Here is a 16,844-nt window from a genome sequence, read left to right as displayed (position 1 = left end):
CTTGTATACCTATATACATTTTCATTTATTAAATGAAAAATGAATGATTGGGATGCAGAGCTCCTGTAACAGTAGACCTAAACAATCCATAAATCAAATTAATAAATTGGACTTTAAATTAAACTGATTTAACATACTCTATTCCCCTCCTACTTTCTGAGAGCATAATCAAAACTAGGTTTATTTCAGACAATATTGAGAGTTCCAAAAAATGTTTGTAGTTTATTTGGAATAGCCAAAGCCAAACTACAGAAGATGAGAATGGTGTAAGAAATGACCAGACTCAGTTTGGAGTCCCTTAGCACCCACAAGTGATCTAAGTCCAGACCCCCTGAACTCCATTGATTTTGATCTACCACCAATTTGCCTTAGCTGTTCAGAGTCTTGTAGTGAGCTAGCATGGTTAAACTGGCACTCATTTGACCAACTTTGGTTCTTGATTCTTGTGACTAACAAATTGTGCACTTTTGTTAACTGCTCTTTCTGTTACATACTTTTATTCAGGACCATTGCATTCTGAATGCTTAGGATGTTTTAACAGTACTGTTGTCCAAAGTGAGAGATACCCTGATCTCACCCCAAACAAACAAACAGAAACCTCTTCACACAATTCCCTTAAAGTTCAATCTTACTTCTCCTCCATCTCCATTAATACAAGGAGATTCGTTTCTTTACTCTCACAACTTATAGTTGGTCTTATAATCAGACTGTAGAAATTGTAATAAAGAGGGGCTCATTACTATGTGAAAAATAGCCCCAACAAAATGACTATCTGGAAATAGCTCATCACCATTTAATCTTTTTATTCATGTATAATATGTTTAAACTGTTTCAAACTTAAAAGAGTCAAATGGTGCAGAAGAGCAATTGGTGGCAAGGTAATGCAAAGAACCCAGAAGACACCAATGCAATACTTTAAAATAAATACAATTATCAGAACGTTTGGTACACGAGAAAAAAAAGTCAGCTTTTTTTTAAACTGATGTACATTTCATTTACTTCAATTCATAGACAAAAAAGCACATTTGGTGCTATTTCTGAAAATGGTGTTAAATATCTTGTCATTAGCAGGGTTACTTTTAAACCAAGCTCAGCATTAACACACTGAGCTTGGACATTTTATTTTTTAATGCATTAGAATAATGCATGAATAGATGTGACTTTTGGCACAATTATATGCCAAAAGCTATATAAACAGTAAAACTTTAATGGGCTGTTTGAGGGACGATATCTATTGAATTTGAATATTGGTTAAATCTGAATTTACATCGTCTGCATAATTACATAATGGCTATAAATGCCTCATTTGCAGTAAAATCTTGATTCAATCCACAAATTCTGTAATTAATTAACAGACAGTATCTATGAAATATCGGCAAAATCTGAACAACAAAACAAGTATATTGTATCCAGAGTCCCCTAAACAGGTTTGTGAGGATTTATTGTACTTACAACAATAGAAAAGACAACTAAAATAATTTTATGTGAGTTTTTTAGGACTTTAAAATATGACCACCGATCCGTTTCCATTTCTGATGATGCAACTATGAAAAATGTCTCAAATTGTGGTGCTGGAGAAGGCCCTTGAGAGTCTCTTGGATTTCAAGGAGATTTTTTATTTATTTTTTTATTTATAATTACATTTCTATACTGCACCATCTCCCGAAGGACTCAGGGCGGTTTACAGCCATATTAAAATACACACACCAATACAAATATAAATATAATAAATAACAATATTTAAAAACAATTAAAAGCAAATATTTAATGGCCGAATCACTAAATCGGTCAAAGACCGATTAAAACCCGTTAAAATTTCGCTAAAAATATTTCTTAGGCTAGTCCCGCTTGGTGAAATAATAAAGTCTTCAGTTCACGTTTGAAGGCCCGGAGGTCGGGGAGTTGGCATAACCCCGGAGGTAGCTCGTTCCATAGGGCCGATGCCGCCACAGAGAAGGCCCTCCCCGTGGGGACCGCCAACCTACATTGTTTGGTTGATGGCACCCTGAGGAGGCCCGCTCTGTGGGAGCGCACAGGTCATTGGGAGGCAATCGGTCACATCAGTCATTGTGGAAATCAACGTTGACTATTTTTGGAAGGGCAGATACTGAAGCTCAAATACTTTGGCCATCTAATGAGAAGAAAAGACTCATTGGCAAAGACTGTGATGTGACTGGGAAAGCTTGTCAAAAGGAGAAGGGGATGGCAGAGAATGTGATGGTTAGATAGTGTCATCAATGAACATGAATTTGAGCAAATTCTGGGAGACAATGGGGAATAGAATACTAGGGGTCCTATCATCCTATGATCCATTGGGTTGCTAAGAGATAGCATGATTTAGTAACTGAATAACAACAACAACAAGATTTCTAAAGCATTTCGTTGTTCCATTCAGACTGTGGATATTCCAACCTTTCTCTTCTTCTCCATTCTCCCTGAACTAGAGAAGGAAGAGAGAGGAACTTCAACAGGTCAAGCCAAAATGCTGCCAATACAGAGAGATTCAAAGGCTTTTCCAGCTCTGCATGCCTGGGAGAAGCAGCTCACTTCTTTATGGAGAAATGAGATAATTGGGAGACGATTTAGATCTAGATCTAAATTGCTTCTAATTCTAGAAGCAAAGTTCCTGAGCAGACTTATCTGTTAATAATGAGCCAACTTATCAGCTAACAATGAGCTAACCCACAGGTATCAAATTTGCCATGTCACGTTGCCATCATGTGACTTTTCACAACGTTTTTCCCATTCGAGGAACTAGGGTTAGTTTGGCCTGTGCGTGATGCATCTGGCCTGCGGGCCATCAGTCTGACACCCCTGAGCTAACCTATCCACTTACAATGCACAGGTTTGAGACATTTCTGCTGCTGTAAAACAAAGGGCTCTCATTAGAATACATAGGTGGTAAAAAGAGATATATGAACCCCGAGTCTGCAAACACACAAAAAAGGCTTTAGTTTTATAGTTTGTAGTTGCCTTTTTTTTCATACCGATTACTTTTCTGGTATCTATTTTATCAAGGGCTGTGTCCTTGAATTCCTTCTGGCAAACGCTTTAGTTTAGGTTTTAATCTAGGAGAATCCATACAGTAAGCTCATTAGGCAGCAAGCTTTTAGAATCCTCAAAAAAGGGAAATGATTATTAAACATTCTATTATTTTTGTCGTGTTACTATCGGAGAAAGGATTGGCATTTGTTACTCGGAATCTGTTCGGCTTTTGGTATTCTGTATTAAGGCCTTGAGCAGAATGTCTTAGACGTCATGACTGAATGAAGAACATTACCTTCATCTAAAAGGGGAATCATATTAATGGTTACGGCATTATTTAGCGATGAGAAATATGAATGTGTACATGCACACACACTGACTCACAAACTCTTTCTTTCTTTTTTTTCCCTTTCTTTCTTTCTTTCTTTCTTTCTTTCTTTCTTTCTTTCTTTCTTTCTTTCTTTCTTTCTTTCTCTCTCTCTCTCTCTCTCTTTCTCTCTCTCTCTCCCTCCCTCTTTCTTTCTTTCTTTCTTTCTTTCTTTCTTTCTTTCTTTCTTTCTCTCTCTCCCTTCTTTCTTTCTCTCTCCCTCCCTCCCTCCTTCCCTCTCTCCCTCCCTTCCTTCCTTCCTTCCTTCCTTCCTTCCTTCCTTCCTTCCTTCCTTCCTTCTCTTTCTTTCTTTCTTTCTTTCTCCCTCCCTCTTTCTTTCTTTCTTTCTTTCTTTCTTTCTTTCTTTCTTTCTTTCTTTCTTTCTTTCTCTCTCCCTCCTTCCTTCCTTCCTTCCTTCCTTCCTTCCCTCCCTCCTCCTTCTTCTCTCTCCCTCCTCCTTCCTTCCTTCCTTCCTTCCTTCCTTCCTCCTCCCTCCCTCCTCCCTCCCTCCCTCCCTCCCTCCCTCCCTCCTTCCTTCCTTCCTTCCTTCCTTCCTTCCTTCCTTCCTTCCTTCCTTCCTTCCTTCCTTTCTGTGGTACTTCTTCCTTTACGTTATACTTTTTTCACCTACTATGATAGATTGCTGTGGTGGTAACAGAAGCTGGTGTATAGCTTGAAAGGTTGAGATTTCATGCTGGAGTAATATCTGTAACATATTTAGAGCAGCAGAGTCAGCCTTGTTCTGTCACTGTCTCCAGAAGAAAATTCACACGTTTTTGTTTTTGTTTTCAAGGTGGGATGTTTTGTACTTTGGGAGTGAATAATTAATGCCTGTTGCAGTGATTCAGTGTTATGTGAGTTCCTATTAGAAAGCATTTGTTACTGAGTTTACTTAGTGATAAATAGATGTGAAGACTGGTGGTGAATAAGTCAAAGAAAATGAAGTCACACAATCCATCCACCTCCGGTTGGTACAGAATGGTGTTCTGCTGCTGAATTGCAAGACTGAAATGGAAGCTGCACCAGTTCAATATTGGTCCCTTTTTCATTAAGGCAAAAATATACCTGCTGTGTGCATAAAACTGGTGCAACAAACTAGATAATGTGAAAGTCTTGCAAAAGCATAGCAATCAAAAGATGTAATGGACTGAAATAATGTGGAAATGATGGCCCTGTCTACATTACTGCCATGAAAAGAAACAATTCTGTTGCTAATGGAAAACCATCTGGATTTCTTTGTGGTATTTTATGTTACATTTACAATAATATTGTATTACTGTTGAACAATTTCAAAGTTAAATTTCAGGCCTTGATTTCTTTTCCTTATTGGAGAATCCAAAGCTTTATATTTGAAATATTCTTAAATCCACCCCCCCCTAATTTTTATTCTTGATTTGAGATTAGAACACATACAGCTCTTTTTATTATATTTTGTATAAATATCTAAAATAACAGAACCCAATTAAAAAAAATGAAAGGTTTTTGTTTATCGAGGAGGTTAAATTTTTTAAAAAAAGTCAACCAGTGATGAGAATAAATATTAGCTGGGAGAATTATTCAGATTTTACTAAATCAAATAGAAAAGAATCATATTTTCCAAAATACGGCTCAATTTGCAAGTTCAGAATTCTGAAACTGAGAACCTCAACTCAGTTTCTAAATATTTGCATATCTTCATCAGTTAAAAAAATTGCTTCAGAATAAAAATAAGAATCTTAAGTACATATTGCTGTGGACCACAGGTTCCGTTTTATTCTGTATGTTGCAATATATTATGTTAATGTTTATATAAAATGTAATCTTGTAATCCACCGATTAGTATGGTTTTCCCATATGAGCAATCCATATAATAAATATGGTTAATACATGACTTGAAGAGCTAGACCAGAGGTTCCCAATCTTTTTCGGTTTGCGGCTCCCATAACACTTCGGATTTTTTCCGCGGCTCCCTTAATAGGTACATCCGATTTTTTTTTTAATTTTTGTCTTTTTTTCTGAATTTTTTTCTGAAAGCTGAAATCTTTTCTGTTAACTTTAAAATGTGCATATTGCCTCCTTGTAAAGAGAGATTCAACACATTCAACTTTTCAAAGATATCACATAGGTATGTGAGTTTAATCAAAAAGTCTGTTTCTACAAAGTGTTTGGCATACTCATGTTTTGCTGATGGACGCGCCGTCTCCTTTGATGGGAGCGGCCTCTGTGGAACTTTCCCAGGCGTGGGGGTCCCTGCTTCGGTCTCGGAGTTTGGCCTCTCGCGATCCCCTTGTTCCCTCGGGTCTCCGCCTTGTGGAGGAGGTGGCTGTTCTCGCCTCCAGCCTGGCTCACCTGGGAGGAACTAACGGGGTGGTTTTGCTATTTTCTGCGCAGCCCCTCTTTCCCGATGCCGTCGAGCGTGGTGGCCGCGGCCGTGTTGGGCAGCGTGTCGGGTGGTCTGGGAGGCCAGTGGCGTCGCGGGCAGACTGGAGGGGAGGTGCGCCGTTGCTTCGTCAGGCGGCGGGTCTGGGCGGGCGCTGTGGTTCAGGCGGGCGGGCGGGGCCGGAGCTCGCGCTTCTCCTTTGGTCCGTCGTCGGCGTCTGCCGTCTTCCTGCCTGCTGTGGCCTGCCCCGCGGGGGGTGTGGGTGCGGCTGTGCGGGGGTCCCTTGGCTTTTGGAGTTGTCCCGAGTTGCGGTGTGCGAGTCCCGGTTGCTGCGGCCGTGTCTGGCTTTGTGCGTCTGGGATCTCGCGGCACCGCGTGTGGAGCGGACGCTGCTTCTTCGCGGCTCCCTTGTGGCGGTGGCACGGCTCCCTGGGGAGCCGCGGCTCACAGTTTGGGAATCACTGAGCTAGACTGACAAATCAGTGTGCCTGTTCTTTCTATAATTAGACACAAGGGGGAATCACCAGAGATCTTAATTGTATCTTAGTCTCTTTTGTATTTGGATTTACATGTGTTTGTTTTACAGGCTTGCAAAGATTTTGCGAAGACATTGAAATGATGATTGGATTCCAGCCAAATAAATTCTGGAGAATCTGTTGGGCTTTTGTGACCCCAACTATTTTAACAGTAAGAACTCAAGGAGCGGGGATCAAAAGGGGAAATTGTCTTGTTTATTTATTTCTGGTATTTATATGCCATCAAATGATATAAAAAAAACCCTCTATAGGTGGTCTGGGCAGCTTTTCACTATTGGTTGCTATTAATGGCCAAAATATACCTTAGGTTAAATTTGGTTTTTATAAAAGCAAAAATCATGAAGCTAAGGTGTATTTAAACACTAGAATTTCATTTATGTAAATTTCAAGCATTGGAATATACCTCAACATGAACAATCTTCACTGGATGTTATTTTTCCTTTTAATGTTGAACTTTGGCTTCCGTGTTCTCATACTTGATATGCATAAATAATCTATTCAATTCTTATCTAGCTCTATGCTGGTGGAGGTTAATTAGATGCCAAGAAACTCTCCATTAAAAGCCCTATTGAAATGTGTCAAAATGAAGAACTGTGTGTCTGCATAGCATCTTCTGTTATTATCTTTAGCATCCAAGCAAAAGAAATTTTAGTGGACTGTAACCAGAATTCTCCCTCATGGGTCTATTATATTATATTTTGCATAAATATGAATTAAACAAACCTTTAAAGTGTGTATGGGTGTGTGCATATGTGTGTCTATACTCACAATAAAATACCCCTCCCATTGCAATTTCCTACATGTAGAAATATTTGCTTTCTATAGTAATTTTCTCTAGTGTCGTTGTGGAAATTTTGCATATTTCATAGTACACTTCCAATTAATGGATGCTTTTATGTCTTTCTTTTAAATAGCCATGTGGGAACCGCTTAAGGGTGAGATTGCATATTAATATGACAAGAATATGTATGCCAGGATCATTTGGGTGGGGATATTTTCCCATATAATAGTCATTAGGTTTGGATACAGAAGGCTAAGGTTGACCTCAGGCTTATATTGACAGCACAGAGTGTTGCTCAGATGTTCTTTCTAAATTGTCTTGACAAAATCAAATTGCCCAGAAATAATTAGTACAAATCTAGTACATGAAAACAGTGCCCCGGCTTATGCTTAACAATAAGCCATAATGCGATATGGTTTCGGTGAATCAGTCCATGATTGCTTAGCATTGTATGTCAACGAAGCCATATGGCTCATTTAGTAACACCATGGTTAAAAAAGCCCAAAGATTACTGCACATGTTGTTTCAGAATGATGTCATTAGTTGTGAAACATATACAGTATAATCACTCTTTAGTCTATTCCAAACCATTATTAAGCGTAGAATGCACTACAGCTGAACATTCACCTTTATCTCATTGTTATGGCAGGTAATTGGAAGAGTTCTCAAAATAAGATGTATGTTACATGCTTTTTTAAAAATAGAAATGGCATAAAGCTGCTTTCTGTGCAGCCACTAAAATTACAATTTTTTAAAAAAAACATATATTCGTGAGTGGATATTGCCGTCTCTTGCAAAAGTGTTCATTACTCTTTAGAACAACAGTTGTTCCATTCCTCAAATTCATTCATTGAAGCTGAGCAATTGTGACAAATTGTTCTAATAAACACGGCTTTCCTTTTTTAGATCAAAGGTAATGTATTCCAAAGGAAAACGCAGACAGACAGACATCCAGGAGAATTTAGGAACAGCTAATTCCCAACGCCACTAGGTGTCACTCTGTTGAAGCAACTCCACTTTTAAAACAAAACACATCTTGAGATACAATAAATAAAGGGAAATCTGTTTCAATTTCTCTCTCTCTTTTAAATAATTTTACTTTGACTTGGGTTTGCATTTATTTGTCATTCCTTGTTTAAAAGTCAGCATAGTTTTATGCATTTATTTATTTATAAATATTTTTTGTACACAATTCCATCTATTGCATTTTCGTCATAAGAGCTTCCACAGTATACACATATCCCTTTGTTGCTAAATACAGATAACAATTTAGTGAGCAAGAAAAAGGGGGTTTTGTATGCCTGAATCGTTGGCTATAATCTCAGATTGTCATATTACGGCATGGAAACTTTGGCTACTTTTTTAAAAAAAATCATAGGACAAGCTTTCTATTTGCATTGTATTCTTTGTTCCTCTTCTGTTCCAAGCAGCATTGTCTGGTGGGTTAGAGATCCCTGAAAGTATTGCTATATGCAAAATTGAGATTTGAAAGGTGGATAATCCATGTCTGACAGTGATCCTGCCCAGCTGTAATCCAGTAGGATATAGAATAAGAAACAAACAAAAGTTTGTCTTTACACTGCATTAGGGAAAAAGGTTTCTCAACTACATTAGGTATTTTCTGATTTAAGACTCATTTTTCCTAAATCCATAAATTCTATAGTAAAGTATCTCTCTTCTTTTTTTTTACATCGTCAGAAGGCAAAGCAAACACTTGGAAGGACATTGTTATCATTCATGCATTGAAGTCATTCAGCTGCTTCAATCCCATCAGATGTGACTGAAGTCCAAACTTCAGTGCAGCTGAAGATTAAAGCCTTGTGTTTCAGCACGGCAATGCCTGTTAGTTAAAAGAATGGAGTCTTTTTGGGGGAAAAAAAATAGCGCACAGCCTACAGCAAACATTTTGTTCATCAGCAACCAACACCATTTGTACAAATGATCAGGCCTTTGTGGCAATACAGTCCAGATTCATCTTGCCTGACTTGAAAGCAGTAAATAATTTCTACATGGATTGCTCTAGAACAGGACTGTCAAACTCCAAGCCTGTGGACTGGATGCGTCATGCACTGGCCAAGCCCACACCCAGTTTCACGAAGGGGTGGGGGCAAAGTCCCAACATGTCACGTGATGCCACCTTGATGCCGCAAGTTTGACACCCCTTCTCTAGAAAGTCACACAACAGTGTTAAGCATATCGTGCTTAACCTAGGAATTTAAATTGATGCAGGAAATACAGAATCACACTAGGAATTAAGCATCTAGGAAACACAAACTCTTTCCTTTTCATCATACATACATACGCATCTCCCTCTCTGTCTCTCTCTTTTATTATTCCTGAGCAGGTGCACTGTGGTAGCAGCAACAGATTGCCCTGTGGCAGCATTGGGGGAAATGAAAATAGGCAGTCATCTGCCAAGTACTGCAAAGATGTATCTCTGCCATTCAGTTTAGCTGTTGGTGCCAGCCATGGCTGGCTCTTTCCTGCCTTGCTGTCGCTGCAAGTTGACATGGGTGGAAGTGGGTCAAGGAGCTTCAGCTTAATCCAAATCCCCTGCCTGTCCCAGATTACTAGTTATTTTCCCATCAGGTGCGACTCTCAGCAGTAACGTAATGCAGGTTAGCTGTTTTTTATTTCAGGATCCAAACAGAATACCTTTGGCTGCAACTTAGACTTTCTTCTAAATGCCTCTAAAATGCTTGCAAATTTTTTCTTTGTGTTCCTTAGCAATACAAGATTGATGTGCAGCTGTTATTTGTATTTTCCCTTAGCTTTTTTTTTTATAAATACAACACAGCAATCACTGAATGTGGATTTAAGCAAAAGAAATTGAATGGGGGGTAGCAATGGCTCCTTTTTTTTTTTAACTCTTTACTTTTCAGCCGATTTTTAAATCTTCATCTAAATATATTATTTCTTCGTGTTCTATATCAGGAAATTTAGCTATGGAGCAATTAAATAAAATATGTTTCATATTATGAGGTTACTGAAGAGGCATTAAAATCCTTTACATTTTTCTTTTTGGTTGAGGCATTCAATAAAACTAATATTTGATAAATTGGAATAATTAATCTTACAGTTTGAATTGATCCATGTTAACCTGAAGTAAACTCAGTCACACTTATATGTTCTCTTTGATAAATCTCAATTAAATTATTGCATCCATATGCAGTTCACAGAGAATATCAAGCTATGCACCAAGATATAGACATGTGGCTCTTCATACTGTAAATGTAGTGGACTAATAAGATAATTACATTACACTATGCTGCCAATAGACACCATAATAACTTGTTTTAAACTGTAGATATTAATATTGTGGTTTCATTTCCTCAAAAATATTTAACTTTTTCCATTGAGTTATATAATATTTACAGTAGATGATATTGCCTTAAATCTGATCACACAGTATACAGGTAGCCCTCAACTTATGACTGAAATTGAGCCCAAAATTTATGTTGCTAAGTGAGAAATTTGTTAATTTGCCCCATTTTATGACTTTTCTTTCCCCATTTGTTAAGTGAATCACTGCAGTTGTTAAATTAGTAACATGGTTGTTAAGTGAATCTGGTTTTTCCATTGACTTTGCTTGTCATAAAGTCGCAAAAGGGGATCACATGACCCTGGGATGCTATAACCGTCATAAATATGAATCAGTCACCAAGCATCTAAATTTTGATCATGTGACCATGGGGCTGCTGCAATGAACGGTTACTAAATGAACTGTTGTAAGTTGAGGACTTACCTGTACAGTCATTTATTGTTATGAAGTCGTATATCTATAACACACAATTGTTTACACTTTCTTAGAAATTGTGTGCATTCATTTCATATCATGATGATATTCACATGTGGTTTTTTTCCCCCCTAGTTCATCCTTTCCTTCAGCTTCTATCAATGGGAGCCAATGACTTATGGTACCTATCATTATCCAGGCTGGTCAATGGTACTAGGATGGTTGATGTTGGCTTGCTCTGTTATTTGGATTCCTATTATGTTTGTGATAAAAATGCATCTAGCTCCTGGGAACTTCATTGAGGTAACTCCTATGTCTTCTATTCTGCGCCCCCTTTTTCAGAATTTAGCATAGGATTGGCCTATCATATGTTTCCAAAATCATGTTTAGAAAGTTTTACTCTATGGTTATTATTGATCATTGATTTCTTTGGATGAATGAGCAGCATCTGAAGATGACTGTTGGGATCAGATGAATTCAAAACATAGCTCTAACACAGGGGTCTCCAACCTTGGCAACTTTAAGACTTGTGGACTTTAACTCCCAGAATACCTCAGCCAGCAAATCTGGGCGTTGAAGTCCACAAGTCTTAAAGTTGTCAAGGTTGGAGACCCCTGCTCTAACATATGTACCTGTAAGAAATCCTTGGAAATATCCAGAAAAATTCATACTGCAGATGGTTCCAATGTGAGGAATACACTGTAATAGGTAAAATATGGGGAAGAACCACAGTTTGTGCATTTTGCTTAGGGCCTCTCACATTACCCAACATCAAAGATAAGAGTGATATTCTAGAAACTTTCAAAGTTGATTTATAATAGCGTTCTACCCTTAAAAGTACTGTATTTATTTATTTTTTACTAGAGAAATAGCTTCCAGTGAGGTTCAAGATAAGGCAAAATTCCCCTGACTCCATCTGAAACAATTTGTTCATATTTCATTTTCAGCAGAATATTTCCTGAGCTTCTCAGTTTATTACAATTGATTGGGGAGGCATAAGTTGCAAAGTGGTAATTAAGCAAGAATTAAAATAATTGGTATGGAGACTCAATTGCCTTTAATAGGTAGTAAACATATAATTGTTCCCTTTAATACTGTCATAAATATGTTTCTTTTTTTTCTGTATAACATATACCAAATTATATCTTGAACACAGAATTCAGTTTTTCATTGCCTCAAACTCTGCAGAAATATCCTAGTTTCCTGCCTGCAGATAGAAATAAAATTGTAGTACGATAATTTTTTTTTTCATTTCTTGCTGTTTATTACATTCCTGGTCATCACTGCATTTTTTTGAGAAATTTGCTAAGCAGGAGTCATATTATCTTGATGCAGGAACCAACTGCTCAGATGATTTGGTTAAGCAATTGAGCATATTTGCTGTGGCATTTGAGCTTAGTCACTAGTGACTCTAATGGAGAGATAATTGATGATGGTGAAGGCTACATAAGTAAATGGAGTTTTTATTTATTGATCTTGAGCTAAACAAACTCTGTACCACAGATACTTTAATATTGTTGTCTAGAGTCTAGACTAACATTGAGTAATGTCAACTGATCCTGAACTGTATTTGTAACTGATTCTCCCTTCCCTTACAGAGGCTCAAATTGGTCTGCTCTCCACAGCCAGATTGGGGACCATTTTTGGCTAAACATCGTGGTGTACGTTATCAGAATATGATAGACCCACTGGGAACGTCTTCCCTTGGACTTAAACTGCCACCAAAAGATTTTGAATTGGAAATGCAATCCTAGTAATTCTCCTACTTGTGACTATGTTGTACAGTTTGTTCTTTCCTTCCTTCCTTCTTTCTTTCTTTCTTTCTTTCTTTCTTTCTTTCTTTCCTTCCTTCTTTCTTTCTTTCTTTCATTCATTCTTTCTTTCTTTTCTGAAAGTGGTTCTTTAGGAAGTAAGATTTATTGTTGCATGCTCACAGTAAACACTAGATAGACCACTTTAAGAACTAGATTTTGTTCTTCATACCCATTGGTGCCAGGAAGGAATACTTCACTGTAGAATGGTAACAGATGTTGCAGTAGGATAAATTGTTTTGTGAATGCTGGGCCAATTTTGCTCTTAGGGCTAATTTACATAATTTGGTTTGTTTGTTGCAGCCACATGGGTAGAATACAATAATGCAATTGCTGACACCATATGGACACCCAGAGAACATTGCATCCCTGTTACTGATAGACCAGTGGATTGGCAACTTTGTACAGCACTGGGTTGTTAACTTGTTGGAGGGTTGTACACCTGCAATTGTTATCTTCATGGGATCTTAAAAAAAACAACCAACCAACCTAGCACAAAAGTATCTTTTGCATAATTGTATGATATGAAAAAGCCAGCAAGGGCAAAGCAAAGATAATGAGTTAAGCTGACCAGCTTTCCCTGACTGAGTTTATCATATTTGTGCTCGTTAATTTTAAGGGACATTAAATTAGACCTAGGAATCATTGAATCAGATTGCCGTATATGCAAAACGGTCAAAAGCTGACAACCAAGTAGTAGGGCTGCATTCGGGACAAATCCATTTTTCACACCTGTATTTCCCAAGATACCACCAGTCTTGTATTTTAATGAAAAATGTGTGATAGCAACTATTTATATGTAATAGTAGACACATCAGGCCAGCGGCCTATTGCTGCCGAGCGTGGCCAGTTCTGAAACTTGGTGCCTCAAGCCAGTGTTTTCCACTCTAAAAATCTGCTTTTTGAACAAGCTGAGTTTTCAACTTAAAATGCGGTAGCTCGAAATATAGGCTCACCTGGAGCTTCTTCTAAAGTCACTATGCTTGTCACACATAGAAGTGAAGCTGGATTTGGATGCGTGAAACAAAAGAGAGGATGCAGCTAAGAATGGTATGCAACAGCTGAGACTGGATTCCTACCTCGCTATCTAAGTGCAGAAGGGCTTCACTTGAGTCTGAACGGAGTTCTTCCATATTGTGCCCTAGGAGTTGGATGTGGCCCGCTGATTCTGCCAATATGTCTTCCATTCAGTGGCTGCTAGTCACTTTGGCATCACTGAGCTGCTTTTTACCACGTGCAGCCTTTTAATATAATGCACTCATACAGAATGATGTTTTTAGCATAGATTTGGAGAAAGAGGAATAAGCCTTTCAGGATTTTTTTAAAAAAAGTTGTATATAGTAAAACAAAGCAAAGCAAAGCAAAGCGTACTGACTTGTGTCATGTCTCACAAAGCTGTATTTCTCTGCTAAAAAAGAATATCAAGATGAGGCAGATGGGCACCCCTGCACTAATTTATTAATTTCAAGAATTCAGCATTTCCCATCCTTTTATTCCTAAAAGAAATGCTTCATTTATGAGTATGGTTTGTGTCTTGATTTTCTTGGCACACTGAAGAGGTCCCACTGTCAGATTGGTCCCAGATTGTTTTCTGTTCCTTTCTTCACTCTTTGAGTTCTAACTTTTACTTCTGAAGAAGCCATCATATAATTTGTGCCTAACTTTATATTGATATAGCAGAATATATATCTTAGCTTCCACGTACAGAACAGTTATTAGTATTTAGCTCCGTAGTTCAGCTTTGTGATTTGCCCCTGCTCTTTTCTTACAAAATTATTTATACAGCCTTTTGATGTATTCTTCTCTTTCAGTCAACAGGGTGAGGGAAATAGCTCAACCCTGACCCCATTCTATATAAGTGTAGTATTAGTAATAGTTGTTGTTGTTATGATGATATATAATACATAACTTCACAAAGACAGATTCTTCCTCAGAACAACTATTTTGAGGTGTGCACACCTTATTTTTTTCACCCATTCCCACCATGTAGTCATTGCATAGTCACATCATAACCCACTGTTTACGAGTTGCGATGGTCAAGAAACGTTCTCACTCAAGAAAGAGCAAGTTTTTAGTTCAATGGCATTCCTTCCATAGATAACTCTGCATTGCATTTCTGCACACAGTATAGCCCATAGAATCTTCCTGCAGTATATACAGTGCTGTACAACTATTGATTTACAAAAGAATTTTAATCTGTTGAGTAGTTTGGGATGAGAGCTTCGTAAGGGCAATGGACTCTACTGAAACAAACCAGTTCATTGTAAATGCAGTACCCACAGTGGAGATAGACATGCCTTTTAATAATTGACACAATTGTAACCTACAGCATCCTCTTGTACTTTATACATGCATCTCTGAGGTTTTAAAAAGTGATCAGTGTTCATGTAGCATGTTCTAGGGCTGTTATATGTCCCTATAAAATATCTTAGCAACCAGTGTAAAGGTGGTGAATTCTAGAATACCGTAGCTTGCTTGCTTCTTCTACACTCCTTGTGTTTGTAAGAGCTGAACTAATTGTACTTCTTTCAGGGGACTGTTTTTAATTCCTTTTGTCTCTTTGTCTTCACATTACAGGGTCTCAGGTAACTCTTGTGTTTAAAATCTGTGTTGTAGATAGGCAGATTTCATCTTGCTTGGGGTGGGTGGGTGTGGCAAATGTAAAAAGAGAAAACTAAAATGACTCTAAATTTTGTTGTAAGTTTAAAAAGTATTTCTCAAAATATTTATTTTATATTTATATTAAATATATAAAATGGGGTGTATTCCAGCCAAAGTTCAGCACTTTCCTCTATTTTTAGTGAGAAAAAAACTTTAAGAATGTGTTTAGATCACTTCATGGAAATAATTGTCATTTAAGTGGGTTTGAGACTGGCCAAAGTGTCGCCTGAAATCCTTTTGCTGAACTTTCTCTTTCATGGGGCAAATAGCATTGGCAATTCTTTCCCCGCTATTGGATGACCGTCAATCATTGAGCCGCCAAGGAGAAGCACAATTAAACAAATTGCCATCAGTTGGAGTAGAAAATAGATTTTAAAAAAATCTATTATCCCTGTTCTCGTTTATGTTACATATTACAATTTGCTGGGATTTTCATCCAAAAGGTTCCAATGAAATGAGGGGATAAGTGTGAAAGTTCATGTTGGTGGTTCTCAACCTTTTCTTCACTTAAATACCTTATGTGGCCACGGACTATGGCCACAGACCCCCAAGATTTAACTCAAGATTTAAATCATAACATTTCTTCAAGCTTTTGTGGCCCGCCCCCTGTGATGACAATGTGCCCCCTAGGGGTTCATGGTCCACAGGTTGAGAACCACAGGTGATTGACAGCATGTTGTGTGTGCCTTTAAGGTTCTTCATTGATCCTCGTGTAGCTTGAAGCATTAAGTCCTTTTCACAAGCTTACCAGCCTAAATTTACTGCTGAGGGCCCTTTTGCCAAATGATTCAGTGGGAAACTGCTATTTTGCATTTGTTCTGGGATTTATTTCTTGTCCAAGTTATGTTTTCAAGAACTACCTCTTGTTCTTGGCATGACGAAATTTCATAAACATGAGCTGGAAAATTAGCTTCTGTAGGCATTAGTACCTGGGGAATAAAAACCTGTTGCACATGGAAATGAATAATTAACTACTATAGTTTTTTTAAAATAAATAAACAACACAGTGGAAAAAGCTAGCATATTTTATTTTCAGTCTGGCCTTATATATTTTTTAATCAAATTGTATATTTGACAATGTATACAATATACATTGTATATGTCTTAATTATCTTCCTGCCATTATTTTATACTTGGTAAAACATTCAGAAAGAACATTCAAAACTATTACAAAAGAAAACAGTAAAAATATTATTAAAAAAAAATCAATTAAAGACCATTTCCACCTCTACCAACAATACGTTAGTGGGAAGCACAGTCATTTAGATGTTATTTCAAACTTTACTGGAGGTAAATGCTAGTGTTCCAGTAATCAAAATGAGACAGTAATAGCCCTGCAGCCAACATATTTTCCTGGGACTCAAGAAAGCAACAATATCATAGAACACTGAAGAACTATATTCCAAGCAAGTGAACATATGTTACATGCTACAAATTCAATTTTTAACTCTTGAAAATTTTAGGTTAAAAAATTGAGTCTATGAAAATTGGCCAACTTATAAATTTAGGTGAATGAATGAATGGGTCTGGCTATCAGTTTGTAGAAATAGTTTTCTGATACATGGGCCAATGATTTGACTCAAATAATTTTATTTGTTGATTTGATTC

The 16,844-nt window shown here is 37.6% G+C and overlaps 1 protein-coding gene across 1 annotated transcript in view; it reads left to right on the top strand.

The window, feature by feature from the left end:
- SLC6A5 (solute carrier family 6 member 5) overlaps positions 1–12,518 on the top strand; it is a 73,370-nt gene extending 60,852 nt beyond the window's left edge. The window contains exons 13-15 of the mRNA XM_058161822.1: positions 6,298–6,398; positions 10,900–11,067; positions 12,363–12,518. Coding sequence (XP_058017805.1) covers positions 6,298–6,398; positions 10,900–11,067; positions 12,363–12,518 — 425 coding nt within the window. The remainder of the gene's footprint in view (positions 1–6,297; positions 6,399–10,899; positions 11,068–12,362) is intronic.
- Positions 12,519–16,844: the final 4,326 nt, after the last annotated feature.

This window comes from Ahaetulla prasina, chromosome 1 (assembly GCF_028640845.1).
Source record: "Ahaetulla prasina isolate Xishuangbanna chromosome 1, ASM2864084v1, whole genome shotgun sequence".
NCBI classification, from domain to species: domain Eukaryota; kingdom Metazoa; phylum Chordata; class Lepidosauria; order Squamata; family Colubridae; genus Ahaetulla; species Ahaetulla prasina.
This window is presented reverse-complemented; position numbering and strand designations above follow the sequence as displayed.